We start from the raw sequence: 22195 nt of genomic DNA, 5'->3' as shown, positions 1-22195 counted from the left end.
AAATAAATATTTAAATGTTCTAGGGGAACTCTTAAAAGGAACCTCAATGGGAATTCTTTCATGAGTGTAAAAACTATTTTATAATGCCTCTAGTTCTAAAGTCTTCTGGTTTCCTGAACATCCAGTAAGAAAGTAATCTCTGATAACTTTCTTCATTAAAAGAGAGAATGTCTTACTATCCAGACAGAAAATGAGGCTAGATTAATTGGAAGGTTTACAGTGAAAACACTAGTAATTTCCAACCATGAACATATTTTACTGGCTTGCCCTTCTACTAGGAAACACAAGGTAGTAAATGAAGTATAACAACATTCTGTTCCCCTTGTATGGTATCTGTGGTTATTCATTGCCAAGGGACTACTGGCAAAACTATACCATGCTCACACAGGAACATTGACATAAGGATGTTAAGACCTTGAAATGGATTGAGAACAGTCTCGCACTAAAAGTATCACGTTGGTAGGCCTTACATTTTGTTAACGTTAGGAATACAACACTGTGCCCCCCTTCACAATAGGATTACCCATTCCTCCAGATCCGATGTGACGAGATGAAATAACTGTGATTGCTGCTGTCTTTCATTCACAGTGATCACTACCTAGTGCCAGAGATGAAACTAAGATTGTAGGCCAGAAATCCCTCTTTATAATAAGTCCAAAAATACCCATCAAAGATGATGTCTATCCCCCCAAAGATAGTCACTCCTAAAGTATTTACTTTGTAGATTATCCAAACTTACTGCTGTGACTCTTTCTTCTTTCTTCTCTTTGAGCCTTTTCTCTAGTTACTGAATGGAAGAGAAGAGAATCAACGACAATTTCTGGTTCCATATTAAAATGTAGATGACTTGGACAGATTACCTATCCCTATAACCAAGAGTCTCTTTAATAAGGGTTTTTTCTTGGTAGCCTATTAGGAATGAAGGTGGGGTACAGTAATAAAGATTTTGAGTGTGAGTTCAAGCAAGTAAATTAATCTACCCACAGAATTGAAATAAAAAGATGTATTTCCAGTGTTGTAGTAAGGATCTAGTGAATAATACATGAGAAAGGGCTTTATAAAATATAAAACAGCAGACCTTTAGTGGTGGGAATAGTCTATGCTCTCGCGTGTCCTCACTTTCCTCCTTGCTCAGTTTAGATTCTACAGTCCATCGTGATAATCAATCCCTTGGGCCCATCCCCATCTCCCTTGCTCTTCCTGTCCTTTATCCCGTCTTTTTTCCCTTTTCTTGGCATAACATCAGCTCTGGTTAGATCCAAATCTTTAACAGCACAGCAGTAGCAAAAAGAGAATGGGCCTCAGTGTCTGGCAGGTGAATTTAAACAGTAGCTCTATCCTTGCTAAACTTTTGAGAAGTCAGATGACATTTCCGAGCCTCACTTCCTCATCTGTGAAAGAAAGTGATGATAATGCATCATCTGGTTGTTGTGAATATTAAATTTAACAACATTTATAGCCCAACAGCACAAGACTTGGTACACAGTAAACATTTGATAAGTAGTAACTATTAATAGTAGTATCATAGTTTTTTTCTCTCATAAGAAGACCTAGAACTAATATACAGGTGTTCACTTTCAAACATATAACTGTTTTATTACATAAAAATATTTTAAAATCCTGATAAACTGTTCTCATTTAATGACTTTGTTGTTTTTGTTTTCACCCTCACTAGAGGATATGTTTATTGAGGATATGTTTATTTAGAAAGAAGAGAAACATCGCAATGTGTGAGAGAAATGTTGACAAGTTGCCTCCCGTGTACACCCTGACTGTGGACCAAACCCACAGCCTAGGTATGTCCTCTGACTGGGAAGGGAACCTACAACCTTCTGGTGTATGGGATGATACTCCAACCTACTAAGACACCAAACCAAGGCCTTTACTGATTGTTTTTAATCCCTCTGTTCTTTTCCTTAACATCTTGAAGAGTCCAGAGCTTTCTAATTATTACGTTTTTTGCTTATTCACAATACAATAAAGAATTTTAAAAGAGGAGATAAGAACAATGATCTTAAACCTGCACTGAATTTACAAAACATGACACATAAGAGGTGCAAACATAACTACACAAATAAATGTACTCAGGTTCAGATGAGTAAAACTTCTGTCAGGAAGCTGTATGGATGATTCTAAATCCTGCCTCATACAGCTAGGCAGCTAAGTAACATTTTCCTCAAACCTCACTACATGGTTCTATAGATTTCAATATTACTTTTAGATTTGAATACATCAGTCAAAACATTGATACTCTTTTATAATGAGTCTATGATTGCAAAAGAAATAAACTACCTTAACAAGTGTAACTCAAGACATTTAAACAATTCCTCATGGTGTTCTAAGGCTTCTGTGTTATCCAGTGGATGACACTTTGGTAAAACAACGAAGCTTTCAGCGTTCCTTCTTATCATCACCCAACATTCAACAGCTGTAAAATCACCAGCTGCTAGGAAAAAAAGAACTAATGAGTCCTCTCCAGCTGCAAAGGAAAAAAAGCTTGAAATCTCTTCACATAATTTCTGGGAACCCAGAAGGGTGGAGTCAAAGTGTAGTTTGTTTTTTTGCCACAAAATATCTACCCCTGTATACATGTCAAACAAGATACAATTTATTTTTGTCGTTACTGGGGTAGAAAACTATGTGGGAGAAGATGTGGAAGTGGCTGATATAACACAATTTAATAACAGCAGTTACCGCAAGTAGTATCTATCATATCCTAGGCCATTTTTTAATTATGCCAAAATATGCCATTTTTTAATTTTTATAATAACTATATAATATTGATATTAGCCTCATTTTCTTAGGAAACTGAAGTTCAGTAAGATTAACTTAATAAATGGTGTGGTGAGTCAAATCCAGGTCTATTTGAGTCCAATGTTAGGGTATCAGTCACTGTTCTGTCTTCCAGTGAAAGGAACAAAAATTGAACTAGCAAAAGATAAATGAAATAGATCTGAGAAGCACAAACATGGAAAAGGTGATACTACTTTAAAAGATCCAGGAGTGTGCCATGGCTGGTATGGCTCAGTTGGTTGAAGTACCATTCCATGGCCCTACAGGTTTCAGGTTCGATCCCTGGACGGGGCACATGCCTGGGCTGCGGGTATGGTCCCTGATGGGGACTTGTACAAGAGGCAACCCATTGATGTTTCTCTGTCACATGGATGTTTCTTTCTCTCCCTTCTTCTCTCTCTAAAATCAATTTTTAAAAATGTATCTTTTGGCAAGGATAAAAATTAAAAAGACACAAGAGTGTTTTAAGGTAAATGAAGTTACCGACTTATATCCCACTTTATATCTTTTCCTACTTCCTTCTCCTAAAGAAAGAACATGACCCTAAAATCTTATACAACTTAAGAAACAAAGTATCAGTTCTATTAACTTCCTTAATTGTCTACCATCAGCCATCAAATATTCTAGAGCACAAAATCAGATTTCAATTAATTAGTCACCCTCACAGCAGTGTCAGATGTAGCTGTCTATAAAGCAGCACCTTTCAAACTTTAGCAAGCATTGCAATCACCAAGAGGGTTTGATAAACACAGGTTCCTGGGCCCCATCACCAGAGTTTCTGACTCAGTAGTTCTCAGTTAGGGCCTGAGAATTCATAATTCTAACAAGTTCCCAGGTAATGCTGATGTTGCTGGTTCAGGGACCAACTCTTTGAGAATGACTGCTATGAAAAAAACTGTGCCAATTTGTTTATGATGGCCATTCTGACCAGTGTGAAGTGGTATCTCATTGTGGTTTTAATTTGCATCTCTCTGATGGCTAGTGATGCTGAGCATCCTTTGATATATTTATGGGCCTTCTGTATGTGGGGAGAGTAACAGGGGAACAATGGGGACAGCTGTAATTGAATAAAATTTTAAAAAATGAAAAAAGAAAAACTGCTAAATCAAGTTTGATTTATACACCCATACCTAGGGCAAGCTAACTAGTGAAAGAAGAGCATTTCTTAAGAGGCTACCTTCCATTCTGCAGGCACAATTTCCAAATCCGACTCTTTATTTCCACACACCTATAATAAATGGTGTTCATAGATACTCAACTGTGGGAGGACAACTGACCTTGTGAGCAAGTTTTTCATGAAGCAAAAGACTATGCTTTCAATGTGTAGTTTGCTCAGCTAAGCAGTCATAGGAATAAGAATATCATATTCAAAAGAGGCAACCATACCCAAATTCAATCCAGCCCTTTATAATCCAGGGGAAAAATACATAAAAGTAAAATGCACCTAAGCTTAGGAAGAGGAAACATCTGAAGTCAGAACCATTCATATTTCCAGCCATAAGCCTCTGCTAGTCCAACCGCTTATTGTTTCCTTTCTTTCTTTCTTGCCTTCTCTCTCTTTTTTTAAAACAGAGACAGCAAGCAAGGAGTCAGGGAACTGGATCCCTGGAAGCCAATATAGCCTTGACCACATAGCTGTTTTCTTACCTCTACCTGGTTCCGGCTCCAGATTTGACTTGGACTTGGTCTTGCCTGGCTGTGGCACATGATAGCAGCAGTACATGATAGCATTACAGCAGTAGAGGCTATCACTACTGCTGCAGAAGTTGAAATGAGTATGAAAGCTGGGGAGCAGGAAGTCACAAAACTAGTATTATTTTGAAAGGAAATTGCTTCTGATTTCAAAGCAGCCTGAGATTAATAAAGAAAAGAGATTTCTCCCTGCCCCATCCCACAGGGTCTTCTAGAATAGTGACTTCTCATTCTAACATCCTTTTGAAATGGAAAAATCTTTACTCTATAATCCCCTTTACTTGGTTATCCAGATCTTTATTTTTTTACAAAATTAAAAAAAATATTTATTTATTTTTAGACAGAGGAGGAGGGAGGGAAAAAAAAGAGGGAGAGAAACATCAATGTGTGGTTACCTCTCACACACCCCCAACTGGGGACCTGGCCTGCACCCCATGCATGTGCCCTGACTGGGAATTGAACCAGCAACTCTTTGGTGCACAGGCTGGTACTTAATCCACTGAGCCACACCAGCCACGGCCATTTCTTCTTTATAGGTTGATAGTCTTCTCTCTCTCTTTCTCTGTCTCTCTCCTTAATCTCTTTTTTTTTTTTTAAGGGAAAAGTTTCCTACAGTACCTTTATTATAACTGAGAAACCAGGCTACAGTAAGTCTACATGATTGGAGCAGATGGTGGTCATCTTTCCAAAGGGTGACGACTGAGCCCAGCTGGCAGCACACACAGTAAACCAAAGCCCAGAATGACCTCTTTCCTGACAGTATGCTGCACTGCCTGACTCACTATGAGTGATGAGTGACTGCACAACCACAGTGAATCAAAGGATGAGGTCCAAGTGGGCAGAGGCAAAAACCCAACAGGAAACAACTGATCACTGGAGAGAAGGCTGAAATAAAGCACAGTTGCTTACTCTCCACTATTTTTTTGCCAAGAAAGGTGAAAGTATGGGATGAGCAGTAAGTTATATTTTTCAGTCTTCAAATAAGTAAATCCTGAGAGGATGGGTTTGATGATCAGTCAAGCAGTACAGCAGGATGAAAATCTAGGCAAAGTGCAGAAGAACACTTTGCTCTAACATGTACCTAAGGGAAGAGAGAGGGACATTAAAATGCCTGCAATTATTAAAAAGGAGAGCCTTTTTTCTTGTTTTTCTCAAATAAGACAAGAAATAGCATTTTGTGTTTTCCTTGGTGCGGTGGCAGCAGATATGCTGGATTTCATAAAACATGACTTCTATCACATTGTCTGTTGATAAGATTGCTCAGCCATGGGAGGGGAGTAACAGATGTTACTGTTAGAACTAGGTCTTCACACAAAGCCTCTAATGTGGGCTATTTCTCACTATGGATCCACAGAGGAAACCCTCAACACCATAAGGTGCCTAAGTTAAAGCTCCTGCAGTATTGCAACAGCATGATTGGCAGGTGTGTGGGTATAAGCACTTTTGGAAAAGCTGGAGATAAAAGGACAAGGCAGAGTTTGGTTTAGAGCCAAAGAATCCCAGACATCAGCCATGATGCCTCTGCCCCATTTTTCTACAAGCACTTTTCCATGAAACGGGTTCAATCAGCAATGCGGTTAAAAGAAATGATCCACTCACCCTCCCTCATCCTCCATGTGAATCTTACAGTAGCAGAGGCTGAAGACAAGGAAGAGTGTCTCTGTTCCTTCCCACCAGGTAAATTGTTAGGTGTCCAAGTAAATGAGCAAGGTAGCCCCGTTGTCTGAGGTGACCCCTGCCACAGAGATGTGGCTGACCTTTGCCATGTAGATGGAGAACTCCTTGGTAGCCCCTCGAAATAAAACATGCCAATCTGGTAGGAATGTGCTGCTGGTTGTGGGAGAAGTCCTTCTTGAGGCTGGAGACCAGCTGAGTACACATGCTAATGATGAGGTTGGCCATGACTTGAACTTCTTGCAATCACTGTTTTCAAAAATCCAGGATGGTCAGAATGGTTGAGGCAGTCTTGGTTCCAGCTGAGAGGAGGATTGGATTACATTGGATGTATCAAGACCTTTAACTGTAATTTCACTCTTTTGGCTTCATCAGTGTCTGTGCAGACTGCAGTGAAGGCTCCCACATGCTCGCCGTATAAGCACATGCTCTTGGTATAGAATTGGCAGAGAAAAACAGTAATGCCCTCTTTGATGAAGTGGCACATAGCTCAGGCATCCTTGTTACCATCACAACTGGCAAAGCCATGATAGTTCAAAGAATGCAGAGAGATTCTTTACCCTCACTACTGTTGTTTCCTTCCTTCCACTGCTCAAGACAAGGTGTCTACCCTTACGAGATTGCAGGCACAGGTGTGCAGAAGAACACTTTGCTCTAACATTTCTGAAATGCCCTTCTTAGTGCCTGTAAAGTCAAAGCCACAAGTCTTGGTGTCATAGTATATATAACCACGTAGCTGCATGCCAGTGTCCCTGAAATGGGTGTGTAATTTCTCCAGGATGGTTTGGGCAGAAAGACATCTCCACTGAACTTAAAACCTCTTTGTAGATATCTGGCTCTAATCTTTAAGTCTCAAATTCCAGAAATAATATGCATAGTGACATATTGGTCACTTTCCAACACTTCTATTCACATCCAGGGCTAATTCTGCACATGTCTTGCAAAATTCAGCCATTTCAGCAATGGGCAGGTGTTCTTTGCCCAGATTTTTTGCAGCAATCTGAACACTAGAGTGCAGGCAAGGCTTTCCATTATCATCCTCATAGGCACCACCTTCCAGACATCACCTTCTTGGTGTTGTTGTCTCTCATATAAGTTTTTGTAGCTCCTAGGATGGCATCTCCACAGGAGCTCACCAGGGGCTGGTTGTGGCAAAAGCCAAGGCAGAAGGACTTGGGTGGAAGGTGGCAGTGATCCCAGACAGGATGCAGCTGGAGGGTGTCAGAGCTATGGTAGGCAGTAAGAGAGCAGGGTGTAATGGTAGGATAGAGCAGAGAGCCAGCAGACACAGACACAGGGGTGTAGGCACATGGTTAACAGTTTTCTTACTGGCAGAAGATTGTATAAAGTAATTGTATTTGAAGACTTTTGCAAAAATATCTGGTAAATCTGTGTAATTATCCCTTGTTGAATTTGGCAGAATTAAAAGAATTTATTTCCTTCTTAAGTCATAAAGGAAGATTTTTTAAATTTCTATAACTCTAGAATATATTGGGTGCTGACGGTCACCTGCCACACCTGTACCAGGCTGTTCATATAGCCGGCAGAGTCTGGCCATCAGCAGACCAGGCCAAAGAGGTGTGCTGGGGTGGCTCTGCCTCACTGCTGGGGTTGATAACTTCTTGCTTCAGTTCATCTACAATGAACTTCAAATCCCTTCAAATCCAAGATCTTAATGCTGGAGCCCCTGGTAGCACAGAGCCAGTAGTGGACGGGGCTGAAGCACAGGGTGATGATGAAGCCCCATTATCTAGCATATAAAGGTGCTTGCCTTTGTTGAGGTTCCATAGCATGGCCTGGCCATCTTGCCTCCAGAAGCATATAGAGATCCATATGGAGAGACATTCACAGTGTTTAGGTAGCCTATGTGTCTGATATGGTTTGTCTTCAGCTTGCAGCTTTGACAGGTTCCATACTTTGCCCAGCTTGTCCCAGCCACAGAAGACAATATTGGGATTGTTGTTGTTGGATGAGAGGCAGATGCAAGATGCCCACTGCGAATGGTTCTCATCCAGGACAGAGTGGTTGCATATACCCAGAGAATATAATAGAAATGTCTAGAATTTCCTCTTTAGCCTTAGAGAGTCTTGCTATCTCATTGAAAGTTTACATCAGAGGACTTAATTTAAAAAACATAAAGAAACTATTGCTTTTAAATGCATACACATGAAAGTTTTGTAGGGCTCATGAGAATTTTCGTGTTTTAACTTGGCTGATCAGAGCCATTCAGATTGTCTCATAGGTCATTCACTCCACAGGTGGACGACTCTGGGACATGTTATAGGGGCCTGCTTGTGTATGCCCTTTTGCTCAGGACTCTATCCTGAAGTGACCCTATAAGGCTTGGATTCTAGGAGACAGTTGAAGAAACAAAGACCAGCATCTTAGTTCGGGCTGCTATACTATGGACTGAGCAACAGAAATTTATTTCTCACAGTTCTGGAATCTAAAAGCCAAAGATCAGGGTGCCAGCATGATCAGGTTCTGGTGAGGATCTCTTCTAGGTAGCAGACTATCAACTTGTCACTGTGTCCTTACATGGCAAAAAGAGAGCTAGCTAGCTAGCTGGCCTCTTCTTATAAGGACATTAATCCCATTTATGAGGATTCCACTCTCATGATCTAATTATCTCCCAAAGGCCTCACCTCCACATACCATCACATTGGGATTAGGGTTTCAACATATGAATTTTGGGGGAAGATAAACACTAAGTCCATTGTAGCCTATGGGTTCTCCTTTCACTAATTCACTTAAATATAATGGCAGAAATTTCTAGCACTCTGCTTCACACAAACTACAGTCCAGTATGTTGATATATCTTAAGAATATTTGGGTTATTTTCTATTTGAATCGTATATAAACTCAATTAACTTAGGAATAAGAGATCATCTCATCTTTTATTTGAAGCAATATTTGTTCAAAGATCCATTAGTGTCTAGAAACTAGTAGGTTGGAAGAAAGTGAGGCGAGATCAAACAATGACAGTAATTTTCATCATTTCTGTGTTCCTATTTTGCCCTCATTCAGTCAGACATAAATCCCGAAGGCCTACTGCTGGCTCAGGTAACACACTGGGTCCTGAGGTTACAAAGATCACAGTCCCTGTCCTCAGGGAGTTTGTGTGATCTCCTAGAAGATGCATGGCAGTAAAAGTTCTAAAGAAAGCACAAAGAGATGTGTGAACCTAGAGGAAAGAGAGCCTAACTCTGCCTTAGGAAGAGATGGGGTGAGTCCACTCTTCACAGAGGAGAATTATTATTCAATCTAATAATATTCATTCATGATCTATTCAATTCAATTGACTGAACAGCAAAAGATACTAGGCATTAAACCAAGGTTCTTACTTTTTCCACTATAAAATCCATTCAACAATGGTTCCCATTTATTGTCAAAACTGGCTTCTGTGTGATAATGCCACTAATATGACTATGCCAACCTCTCCTACTGCTCACCTTACACTTCATATCTGAAGGTCACCGTACTAAAAACCGGCATGGATGCTGTCCAAGGAATCTTGTAATCATGCTTGACTATTTATAATTCTAAAATTGAAGATTAAAAAACAAGTCAATACATACTTTATAGGATGGGCATGGAGTTGGAGAAGTGAATCAGCAGCAGAAGAAGAAATAAGAGCACTATACAAACACAGACCAACCTGAAGGGAACTTAGACTACCAGTGCCCAAAGCTGGAGGTAATGTGGTTTGGTTTCCATTGATGAGAACTCATTTTACATACCACGTGGAATGTTCCTGGGCCCTTGACAGGCCTGAAGCCATCAACAGGTACACACTGATCAGCATGGCCATTACAGAAGCAGCTGCCCTTGACGATGAAATCATAGATTGCGTAGTGTGTAAAGTGTCGAGGCTTTGTGTTCAGGTCATTTCTCTGACAGGGACAAGACTGCTGTTTTAGCAGCTGCACACGAAGGTTGGTGATCTTCAGCTGCTCTTGCGCTTTGGCACTGTAAGGGTTCTCCATATCATACGGTGGTGACAAAGCTCTGAAAATAACCTGTAAAGAAAAAGAAAATACCATGAGTATATAGGACTGTGTGCAAACCCCGGGTTGTTTGCTCCTTATCGTTCTGGTTTGATTCACATCTCTTGTTGTCTGTAAGTGACACAATCACAAGAGGTTTTAGCTGCTGGTCATGCTGGGGGAAGAGTTACCCCATTACTCCAGGAACAGATGTGCTTCCTGTTTGGATGCAGACTTATAAATTGAGTCACCAGCAGAGAACTGACTATTGGGGTGAAGGCAGCCATGCAAAGATCGAGGGAGTAGAGCATTCCAGGCAGAAGGAACAGCAAGTTTAAAGACCTTGAAGTGGAATCAAGCTTGGCTTATTCAAGAAGGGACAACAAGGCCAGTGTGCCTGGAGTCCAGGGGATAAGAGGACTGTGTTTGGAGAGGAGGACAGAGACAGTGCAGGACAGATTCTGAATGCAGCCCTTTAAAGGCCAACACAGAGCTGCTCTAAGTGGAAGCCACTACAAGCCTGTAGGCAGAGAAGTGATATAATTTGATTTACATAAGTGGAACCTAATCAACAAAACAAACGAATGAGCAAAACAGAACCAGAGACATAGAAATAAAGCACAAACTGACAGTAATTAGAGGGGAAGGGGAGGGGGTAACGGGGTGGAGAAAGAAGGGTCAAGAAATGGGAATAGAAGACTCATGGGCACAGACAATGGGAGGGTATTGACTGTGGGAGAGGGGAGTGGGGCCAGGGAGAGCAGCAGGGGGAAAAGGTGGGACAACTGTAACTGCACAATAATTTAAAAAAACAACAAAGACAACAGAGCACCAAACACGCACATGCAAAGATAACTCTTGCTTTTGTGAGAATGGATTATAAAGGATAAACAATAGAAACAAGACGACCAGTAGGTAGTGAAGGCAAAATCAAGATCTGGGCACTTATACTTCTAAATGAGGTGTGACTCTTTCAAAGACTAGTCAGTTATTTAATGGGGTCCCCGTTGCTACTAATATTCTTGGTGCTCATTTTCTGTATCTGCCTTCCAAGCTTGTGGCACTGTTTTTGGAATATCCTTACTGGCAGTAAACATACAATCATTTGAGGGTAGATTTGATATCTGAAATTAATCAAAAGTCACATAAACCAAGATGTGGTGAGTAAAGTGATTGATTAAATCAGTTAATGGCACTTTTCGTTAAATGCAAAGCATAATTAACTAATGAGACTATCTCTACTGTTTTGTTTAGTTATTGATGAACTCTAAAGGCAATTTAAAACTTCAGTTCTGAAGAGAAAACCAGAGGGAGGAAGGTTCAGAAGAGGCAGACTTTGGGCATGTGGGTCAGGTACATCATGCGGGGAAATAAAAGGAGCTCCAGGGTGGGGTGGTGCAAAATCCTCTAGTGTTATTTTGGGGAAGTAGAGGTTGATGGAAGTGGAAATCACTGCCAGTGGAAACTAATGAATATAAGAAAGGAATTCCAAAATATAACATGAAATATATTTTAAGGAGGCCAACACTTACTTATACCTTATTATGCAAATTAAAAAAGAAAACAGAAAAAAAACTCAAGCAATCTCAATAATTTATGTAATAAGAGAAACAAATTTCCCCTGAAAAATTCCTAAGTATTTCTTGGCTTTTTAAAAATATGTTAGAACTCTATTCACACGCAAAACAAACAAACAAACAAAAAAAACCAAAAACCCAGAAATATTTTTTTCTTTTCAATTGAATTATAGTTGACATATACAGAAATATTTTGAAAACCAAACACAGTTGACCTTTGAACAAGGTAGGATTTAGGGGCACCAATCTCCTGCACAGTCAAAAATCTACACATCTTTTGATTCTCCCCTAACTCAACTACTAATAGCCTACAGTTGACTTGAAGATCTACCAATAACATAAAGTCAATTAACACATATTTTGTAGTCACATGTATTATGTACTGTATTTTTACTATAAGTAGGCTAGAGAAGAATATGCTATTAAGAAAAGCATAAGGAAAATACATTTACAGTATTTATTGAAAAAATCTCCATATAAGTGGACCTGTGATGTTTAAACCCATGTTGTTCATCAACTATAGTATAAAAGTTGTTTCAAAAATAGAGACTTTAGATAAACTCCCATTTAAAAAGAATGTATCTAAAAGTAACTTTTCAGAAAGACACTTCTTTAAGGAATAGTTTAAAGATAAAAATTTCATTTTAGAAACTAGTTTTACACCAAGAGTATGAAAGGTAAGAATCAACTGTGTAGGATCGTTCCTCGGTGAACTATAACTTTGGGGGAGGGGTGATAGTTCAGTGGATACTTGGCCTTCTACAGCCAGCGCTCCATCCAGCAGCCAGAGTGATTCTCTCCACCCCCACCCAAAGACTTCCCATTTTTCTCAAAATACGAAGTCCTTATAATGGCCCTGCCTTATTTTTGTTCTTAGTGCTCATTACTACCTGACATGTTAGATTTGTAGTTGTTTAACGATTTACTCTCTTCCCAGTCTTGGATATAAACTTCCAGAGAGGCGTCGCTGATGTATCCCAGAACAGTGTCTGGCACAGAGTAGGTATTCAATACACTTTTGGTAAATTAATTGACTAATTATAACATTGTTCTTGGCATTCAAGTAATAGGTGAGAATTTCAAGTAACTTAACTTCCTTTTATAGAGTCCTGAACAGATTCACATTCTGAATTCATGTTATAGCACCAGTAGGTGAGAGATAAGAAGTTGTACTATAAATAGTTATAAATAGTTACATAATATACCAGTATCTACATTTCTAGCTATCTTCAAACTTGTAAAAGTTAGTAATTATATCTTAAACTCAAACAATACTCTACCACACTTATTCACATGTCGAGTGGTGGAAAGCAACATATTATAGAATAAAATTTTCCAACAAATAAAAATGGCACTTACTTGAAAGTCAATAGAGAAATAATGTCTCTTTCTTTTAACAATAGCTTAAATTAGAACATGATTTTATATTTTGAATCATTTAAAAAACAAGAAACATAGAATCCATTGTGAGTTTCCTGTGGGATTTGTTTTCACTATGACATCCCAAACACTGGCATTCTGTTAGACATTCATGAAGAACCCTTGCTCTAAACAAGATACATGATGCGACTACCTCCTAGTTGATCAACCACAGTAATGCAAGGACATGGAAGAGGGCGACCAGTGCTAACCAAATAAGTACTCCATTGAAAAGCCTGTGGAGTACTTCTCTACACGGTCACCCACCCTTCCTTTTTCTGAACATTGGTGACGAAGCTGTTTGCTCTCTCTGCTCCTGTTACACATTCACCCTTGACATTTATCCTGTTCTCTCTAGCTCCCTTGCCCTCACCCGCCTCGCCCTGAAAACTGTTCCCATGCAAGGCTTGAGAAAGATCTGTCAAGGTTTGTAGGAACTTAGAAGCTCTTTTGCTTCCTGACCCCAGACTGGAAGCTGAATGGCAGCTCTGTGCTTGGTGAGCATGACACCACAGTTGGCACGCTGATATCAGCAGGGAAGGGACATCATGACCCCTGAGGCTGCCTGCTGGAAAGGAGACAGCAGAGTGCCACAGACACAAAAGTGAACGGGAATTTAAACCATGAAATCTTTTTTCCAGAAAGGAGACGCCTTAATCTGATACCCTGGGAAATGGATCTACCCTGCATCAGGAAACAAAGAGTGCGCCAATCCAGATGCTTCAAGCTTCTGGCAGGTCGCCCTTTGGGTTCCACCCAGTTTTTCTTCAAATATCCCCAGAAGAAGCCTGTATGGCACTACTAAAATGAAATAAGAAAAAATGTAGAAGCCCTTCACAGAATGCCAGCCTCTTCTACTTTTGTTCTCATCAGGAACAGGCTGTATCTATGGGCCCATCACTGTTTCTCTGTGATTGCTTCTGAGGGTACACTTCTAACAAGACCTAGTTAAAAAGTCAGAGGGGGTCTAGGACCAAGTCTACTTTGATGTTTCCAGTGTGTTAGTGCTATTGGTCAGGACTTCATAATCTTATTATTTAACAAATTTGAGCCCCAGTTGGTGTGGCTCAGTGGATTGAGAGCTGGCCTGTGAACCAAAGGGTCTCTGGTTCGATTCACAGTCAGGGTACATGCCTTGGTTACGGGCCAGGTCCCTAGTCGGGGGTGTGTGAGGGGCAACCACACATTGATGTTTCTCTCCCTCTCTTTTAAAAAATTTGATTATATTTTAGTGATTAATACTATGCTCATTACAGAAAAATCTGTCACTGAAAAATGTAGAAGACAATAAGAATCTATACTGCAATCCCCCCTAAAGACATATAATCCCAAAAGGATTATATTTTTCCATCTAAACTTCTGTATATATATACAAAGAATGTAATGTAAACAGCTTTGTTTCAACTTAATGATGCCTTGTGAATACTGTTGCTAGTCAGTAAAAATAACTCCACATCAGTGGCTCTTAAAGAGTGGCACCCCAGACCAACAGCATCAGTATCAACCTGGGAACTCGTTAGAAATGCAAGTTCTTGGGCCCTATACCAAGCTGATGAAGCAGAAAGTCTGGAGTGGGGCCCAGCAATCTGTGTTTTCAACAAGCCTTCCAAGTGATTCTGATGCTGAATAAAGTTTGAGAAGGACTGCTACCTTATTTAAAGACCTGGTTAGAATTCCATTGTATGGCTATGATGTAATTTATTTAGCCAGGTTGCTATTGTTAGGCTTCTAGGTGGTTTCCAACTTCTCAGTGTAACCAGTGACAATCTTGTAGCTAAAATGTGGAAGTTTATAATATTGTGAAGATACATTTCCAAATGTGAAATCAATGAGTTCAAGGAAATGCATAATTTTGAAATACATCTGAGCTTCTGAATGAGTCATGGACCTTTTCCCACCTAATCTTTGGAATCTTCACATTTCCCTGATCTTGCCTCACTTCTCTAAACCTGGAATTCCATCAAACTTTGCCTAAAGATTCAGATTCTTGGCTTATGTTCTGCTATTTCTTATACCCTAGTATAACAAAGAGACCCTTAAAAAGTTCTGAAGAGGTTAGAATCATCTGTATGTTTTATCTTTATTGAATACTTAAAAAACTCTATATAATACTGAAAATTAGTAGGAAAAATAGCATTCTATATGTCTTATTTGTACTTTGAGGTGAAAATTTCAACGTATTTAAGTAAATATTAGCTACATAACAGTCAAGGAATTTTTTCAGTATCAAACTGATACCTTATATATTATTCCATACTTAAAAATTTTAAATAAAGATTTTATTTATTCATCTTTAGCGGGGAGGAAGAACAGAGGGAGAGAAACATCAATGTGTAGTTGCCTCTCACACACCCCAACTGGGGGCCTGGCCTGCAACCCAGGCACGTACCCTGGCTGGGAATCAAACCAGTAATACTTTAGTTCACAGGCTGGTGCTCAGTCCACTAAACAACACCAGCCAGGGCTAATTTTTTAAAAATTTTTAAAATTTATTAATGAGAGAGAGAGAGGGAAACTGATTTGTTGTTCCATTTATTTCCGCATTCATTGGTTGCCTCTTGTATGTGCTCTGACCAGGGACTAAACCCACGATCTTGGTGTATTGGGATGATGCTCTAACCAACTGGTCTACTCAGCCAAGGCTCCATGCCTAAAATTTTATTAAATCATAATAATTTAAGAAACTTAGTTATTACATTGAAAAAAATCTCTTTAGATGCTAACTTGAGGAATAATTCAGGTCCAAGTTGATTACCCATCCTGTGGACTCCCGCGGCACTTGTTCTTTGCACGATAGCACTTTTATAACAGTGTGTTGTTATTGCCCATTTCTTGTCTGTATCTCACATTAGGCTCTGCTCAGTGGGCAGGGATCTTGTTTGTCTGGTTAACAGCTGTGTCCCGAGGCATGTCCCATAAGAAATGAATGAATTATCTTTTCAAATAGCATTTTTAAAAAGGAGAAGCCAAATATGGAATAGGGTTTAGAAAAATAGAAAAAGCAAGATGTCCTTACCACACTCTTGATAAGTATGTGAACACACGCATATGTATAAATACCTATATAAAAACATGTAGTTTCAAATGGCTTTATAGATTCTTTTTCTTCAGTAGCACACAAGATCTTTTACATTGTTAAGAAAACAGGTCAGGCAGGCAAGAACAAGCACCCAAACTCATGTAAATACTATATCTTTTCTATGATTTCTGGTCTAGTTTCTTATCTTCCAAAAACGGAAGCTTCAGGATCATTAAAGAACTGCTGTTGTTCTTTAGTGGTTTTTGAAATACATCTTCATGTTCTCAAAAAAAAAAGGCAGCTTTTAATTTCAATGGCTTTCTCTATTGTTTTTCTATATTATTTTTGCTTTTATCTTTATTATTTTCTCTCTTATGTTTACTTTCGGTTTAATTTTCTCCTCTTTTACTAGTTTCTTAAAATGGAACCATAGCTGATTGATTTGAGAACTTTTTTTTTCCCTAAGTACTTGCTTAATTGCCTGCCATAAATTTTGATGCATTGTGTTTTCATTTTTATTTCAGTTCAAAATGATTTCTAATTTCCCTTTTGATTTCTTCTTTGAGACACAGGTTATCCAAAAGTATATTATTTAACTTCAAAATATTTGGGGCTTTCCCAGATACCTTCCTGTTATTGTTTTCTATTTTAATTGCTTTGTGGCCAGAGAACATACTCATATGGTTTGAATTTTTTTTACATTTATTAGTACTGGTTTTATGGCCTAGGACATGGACTACTTTAATAAATGCTCCTTGTGCCCTCGAAAAGATTGTGTATTCTACTGTTGTTGGTGGAACATCATATGATGTTAAGTCAAGTGGGTTGACAATATTATTCTAATCTTCTGTATCCTTATTGCTTTTCTGTACTTGTTCTGTCAATTACAGAAAGGCATTGGGATCTCCAACTACCATTATAAACTGACCTCTTTCTTCTTGCAGTCTTTGTTTCATGTATTTTGATGCCTTGTTATTAGGTACACAAACATTTAGGATTGTCATATCCTCCTGAGGAGTTGGCTCTTTTATCAGTATGAAATGTCCCTCTTTATCCCTGATAATATTCTTTGATCTGAAATCTATTTTGTCTGATAATAATATAGCCACTATCAAAAACTTTCTTTTTTTTCTTTTAAAGATTTTATTTATTTTTTCTAGAGAGAGGGGAAGGGAGAGAGAAAGAGAGGGAGAGAAACATCAATGTGTAGTTGCCTCTCATGTGGCCCCACTGAGGACTTGGCCCGAAACCCAGGCATATGCCCTGACTGGGAATCAAACCGGTGACCCTTTGGTTCACAGCCTGCGCTCAACCCACTGAGCTACACCAGCCAGGGCCAAAAACTTTCTTTTGATTAATGTTAGCATGGTATATCTTTTTCCATTCTTTTACTTTTAACTTAGATATGTCTTTGTATTTAAAGTGGATTTCTTATAGGCAGCATGGTTACATCTTTTAAAATATTTTGTCCAAGCTGATAATCTATGCCTTCAATTGGAGTGTTTAGACCATTTACATTTAATATGATTGTTAATATGGTTGTATTTAAATCTACCACCTGGCTTTTTGTTTCATATTCTATTATATTTTTCTGTCTTCTGTTGAATTGAATATTTTAGGGTTCCCTTTTATTTACTTTTTTATTTATTAGTTTAATTTTTTTAAATAGTGGTTGCTCTTGGGTTTATAGTATATACGTCTTTAACTTAACACAGTTTATCTTTCACAAATAGTGTAAGAAACAACACTCTTCTCCTATTTCCCCCTCTCAACCTTTGTACTACTACTGTCATGTATTTGACTTCCACATATATTAAAAACTCCACAACACATTGTTAATATTTTTGCTCTGAAAATTCAATTATCTTATATTAGATAAAAAGTCGTTGTATTAGAGTGATTTTAAAAATAAGGAAAAAGCATTTAGATGTCTCCACATATTTTCCCTTTTTCATGATCCTCATTCCCTTGTGTAGGTCCAGATATCCATCTGGTATCATTTTTCTTCTACCTGAATGACTTCTTTTAACATTTCCTATAATGCAGGACCGCTACTGACTTATTTTTCCCCTATGCCTGCAAAAGTCTGTATGTCATCATTTTTGAAAAATACTTTTGCTGGGAAAAAAATTCAGGTTGACCTTTTTTTTCTGTCAGTCCTTTCAGGATTCCACCCCACTGTCTGATAACTTACATTGTTTCTGTCATAAAGCTGTGAGTCTTATATTTATTCTTGTGTACATAATGTGTTATTTTTTTCCCTCTGGCTGCTTTTGAGATTTTCTCTTTACTCTTTAAGTTACTTGGAAATAACAATCTGATTATAATGTGTGTTGGGGTAGTTTTCTTCTTGTTTATTGTGTTTAAGATTTATTGAATTTCTTGGGACCTGTGGATTAATAGTTATAATCAAATTTAGAATTTTCTTAGCCATTATTTCTTAATTATTTTTGTGCCACTCTTTTCACTTCTCCCATTTGTGGACTCCAATTACACATGTATTAGATTGCTTGAGGGTATTCCACAGCTCACTGATTTATTTATTTAAAACTGATTTATTTTCTCCTTTTTACTATTTCATATTGGATCATTTCTATTGCTACATATTGAACATCACAAATCTTCTGTAGTGTCTAATCTACTGATACCATTCAATATATTTTTCATCTTGGAAATTGCATCTTTCAACAATAGAAATTCAATTTGGATTTTTGCCATATTTTGCATGCTCTACTTGATATGGTCAATCTTTCCTCTTTTTTTCTTGAACATGGGAATAGTTATAATAACTGCAATAATGCCCTGAACTACTAATTCTATCATTTCTGGATCTGTTTCTATTGATTTATTTTTCTATTCATTATGGATTGTATTTTCCTGCTTTTCTGCATAGCTTGACTGACTACAAGACAGTGGGAAATTTACCTTTTTGAGTGCTAGATATTTCTGCATTCTTTTTTTTTTTTAAGCTAAAGGAGTTCATCATCACCAAGCCATTATTTTGTTTAATTTTTTTAAAGATTTTATTTATTTATTTTTAGAGAGGAATGGGAGGGAGAAAGAGAGAGAGAGAAACATCAATGTGTGGTTGCTGGGGGTCATGGCCTGCATCAGGCATGTACCCTGACTGGGAATCGAACTTGCGACACTTTGGCTCGCAGCCCACGCTCAATTGACTGAGCTACGCCAGCCAGGGCTTATTTTTGCATTCTTGAGCTTTGTTCTGAGTTGCAGTTAAGTTACTTAGAAATAGCTTGATCCTTTTGAGGCTTGCTTTTCAGTTTTGCTAGGTGGAACCAATGCATTCTTTAGTATAGGGCTAATTAATCTATTGGTGCATTAAAATTTTAAACAATAAAGTTTTCCACTCTGGCTTACTACAGTCCTGGTCCTAAGTGAGCTCTGAAAATTTGTCCCTTTGTTTTTTCTCTGGTCTCAGGTAGTTTTCTTACATGCATGTATTGATCAGTACTCAACTCAGGACTTGAAGGGGACCATCTGTAGGTCTCTCTGGAAGTCTCTCCCTGTGCAACTCTCTCCTCTCTGGTACTCTGCCCGGAAAATTCCAGCCTCCTTGGTCTTCCCAGACTCCCAGCTTATTAATTCAGGAAATACATTAGGATTCCCCTTGGCTCCTACTCACTGTGCTCCAGTGTGGAAATGCTCTCTAGGAAGGAAGCTGAGGCAATCACAGGACTCGCTTCATTTACTTCTATTCTCTCAGAGATCATTGTCCTCTGCTACCTAATGTCCAATACCTAAAAACAGTTGTTTCATATATTTTGTCCAATTTTTTACTTGTTTTAGGCAGCAGGGTTAGTGTGGTACTTGTTACAGCATCTTGGCTGACAGCTGAAGTCTAAAAAACCAAGTCAGCTTAACTCATACCATCTATAAAACTACAACTGGACTAAGTCCTTATTTTTGTATAAAAATATCATAGAAATGACACATTGGAAATATTATAGTAATAAATTTAGATGTGTGGTTACATTTAGCAGGAAAAAAAGCTTGAAAAACAAATGAGTTTTCTTATTGGGCATACCAAACTAATAATACAAAAAATAATTTAAAATATAAACATTTAAACTTTATATGTTTATTCAATTCTTTTTCACTAACTTGCATCTTTTAAAAGATAAGTAAGCCCTCACTATAACTTTTTAAATAATTTATGATACCTATAACAATTTTATTTATCTTATGTTTTGATGCATCTTTATATTCCTATCTAATACTACCTTGTCTTAGAGATTCTCAATAATACATATTAAAGGCATTGACTCAGTATGGAATCATGATATGACAGGCTTATTTTTATTTTATGATATAAGAGTAATAATATAAATATAATTTTATTTATATAATGTGCACTTTGGTTTTTTAAAGGTTTTATTTATTTATTTTTAGAGAGAGGAGAAGAGAAGGAGAAAGAGAGGGAGAGAAACATCAATATGTGATTGCCTCTCATGAACCCCTCACTGGGGACCTGGCCCGCAATCCAAGCATGTGCCCTGACTGGGAATCAAACTGGCACCTTTTTGGTTTGCAGGCCAGTGCTCAATCCACTGAGCTACATCAGCCAGGGCTTCATTTTGTTCTTAAGAGAATATACTAGGTAACTTATCATCTTACAAAATATCTTAGTTGTATGCTAATCATACACTACACCCCACATAACTAATAAAATGTTACTATTTAGAAAAATGGATTTGCTATTAATTAATATTAAAATACTCTTTGAGTGCTAAATTTGAATAGTAATAGAGTATAATAAATTTATACCAACTGCAAGAATGACAACACATTTAGAGAGGAATCCCTGGAACTTAATAATCTACTATAATCTAATAAAAAGACAAATCACCTTATACTAAAAACTACTTCTATATAAGAATAATTATATTTCTTCCCTACTCTATTTAAGCCTGGTTAAAATAACATCTATATCAAGAAATATTTCCAATTGTATTACAAAGCCATCATTTGTTTTAATTGGTTGTTTACTAGTTGTGTGCAAATAGCATCTGGTGAATTCAGTTGAAGCTTGTTACTATACATTGACAACCATCCTGTTCATTGTTTGGTTGATGACATACCTAAGACCTAAATATAGAAACCATTATATTTGTGTCCATTTCTACTGTTTATCAAGCTATCCCCAAACTGAAAACTCTCATTTTTCAGTTCCTAAAATTTATTGGGATTCACACATTGGGATTTTTAAGTTCCTAAAATTTACTGGGATTAAGTTCCTAAAATTTACTTTGTATTGTCACCTCACTAACAAGGAAGGTTTTATGTCAGTTGACTTTTGAAGCCAGATACTGCCACCATTTGAGTTCAAGGTTTAGTTATTAAAGATGAAAAGCTCCAAGTGTACAGATTCCTTAAGTCAGTACGGGTACCCTAATATTAATAAGTTCTTGAAAAAGGCTTTCTGCTTTCCTGGATAGGTAACCTTTTGGAGAAAGTATGTGAAGTTTCAGGCTTTTAAAAGGTTTCCGTGAGTGGGAGTTCTGGTTTCACGAAGAGAGAAGACTGGACAGGAGAAGACAGCACAAGTGACAGGTGGGCATCTGTGCGAAAGCAGCTGGTTGGTTTAATTTTAGAACATTTGTCCTTGACTGTGTCACTTTAAGTGGAGCACCTACTTGTCTTAGAGAAGTGTGTCTGTCTTTTGGGCAGCACCAAAATCCTTTTGCTTACACTCTGGAGCATTAGGCACCCTGTTTCATCAGATAGTTCACTTTTTAAAGTGGGAAAGTCTTATCTATTTGACTAGCCCTTCTAAGATAGGGCAATATAACCTAATAAAGCTCTCAGTGGAGCAAGCTGAGGAATGCAGTGCACTCAAGTGACTTGCTTGTACGATAATAACCTCGATTTGTAAGTACACAAAAGCCTCTTTGCCTGTTTCAAGGGCATATTTAGAGTTTTGAAGTGATGAAAAGGCAGCTTCTTAAATATCTTCAGTAGGAAAAGAAATTACAGAACTACAAGGAGGAAGGAAAAACCAGACAGAAGACCAAAAT

General features: G+C 38.1%; 1 protein-coding gene and 1 pseudogene across 3 annotated transcripts in view; both read right to left on the bottom strand.

The window, feature by feature from the left end:
• The window catches only part of NTN4 (netrin 4), a 96945-nt gene that overhangs the window by 49598 nt on the left and 25152 nt on the right, over window positions 1-22195 (bottom strand). For all 3 annotated transcript variants that reach the window (XR_006784286.1, XM_045826578.1, XM_045826579.1), the window contains exon 3: window positions 9900-10178. Coding sequence is in view for 2 of the 3 variants with exons in the window: in XM_045826578.1 (XP_045682534.1) it covers window positions 9900-10178 (279 nt within the window). In the remaining variant the exon portion in view is untranslated. The remainder of the gene's footprint in view (window positions 1-9899; window positions 10179-22195) is intronic.
• On the bottom strand, window positions 1137-9654 carry LOC123810567 (annotated as a pseudogene).

Source organism: Phyllostomus hastatus, unplaced genomic scaffold (genome assembly GCF_019186645.2).
Source record: "Phyllostomus hastatus isolate PE091 unplaced genomic scaffold, TTU_PhHast_1.1 phas_scaffold_755, whole genome shotgun sequence".
Taxonomy (NCBI): Eukaryota; Metazoa; Chordata; class Mammalia; order Chiroptera; family Phyllostomidae; genus Phyllostomus; species Phyllostomus hastatus.
This window is presented reverse-complemented; position numbering and strand designations above follow the sequence as displayed.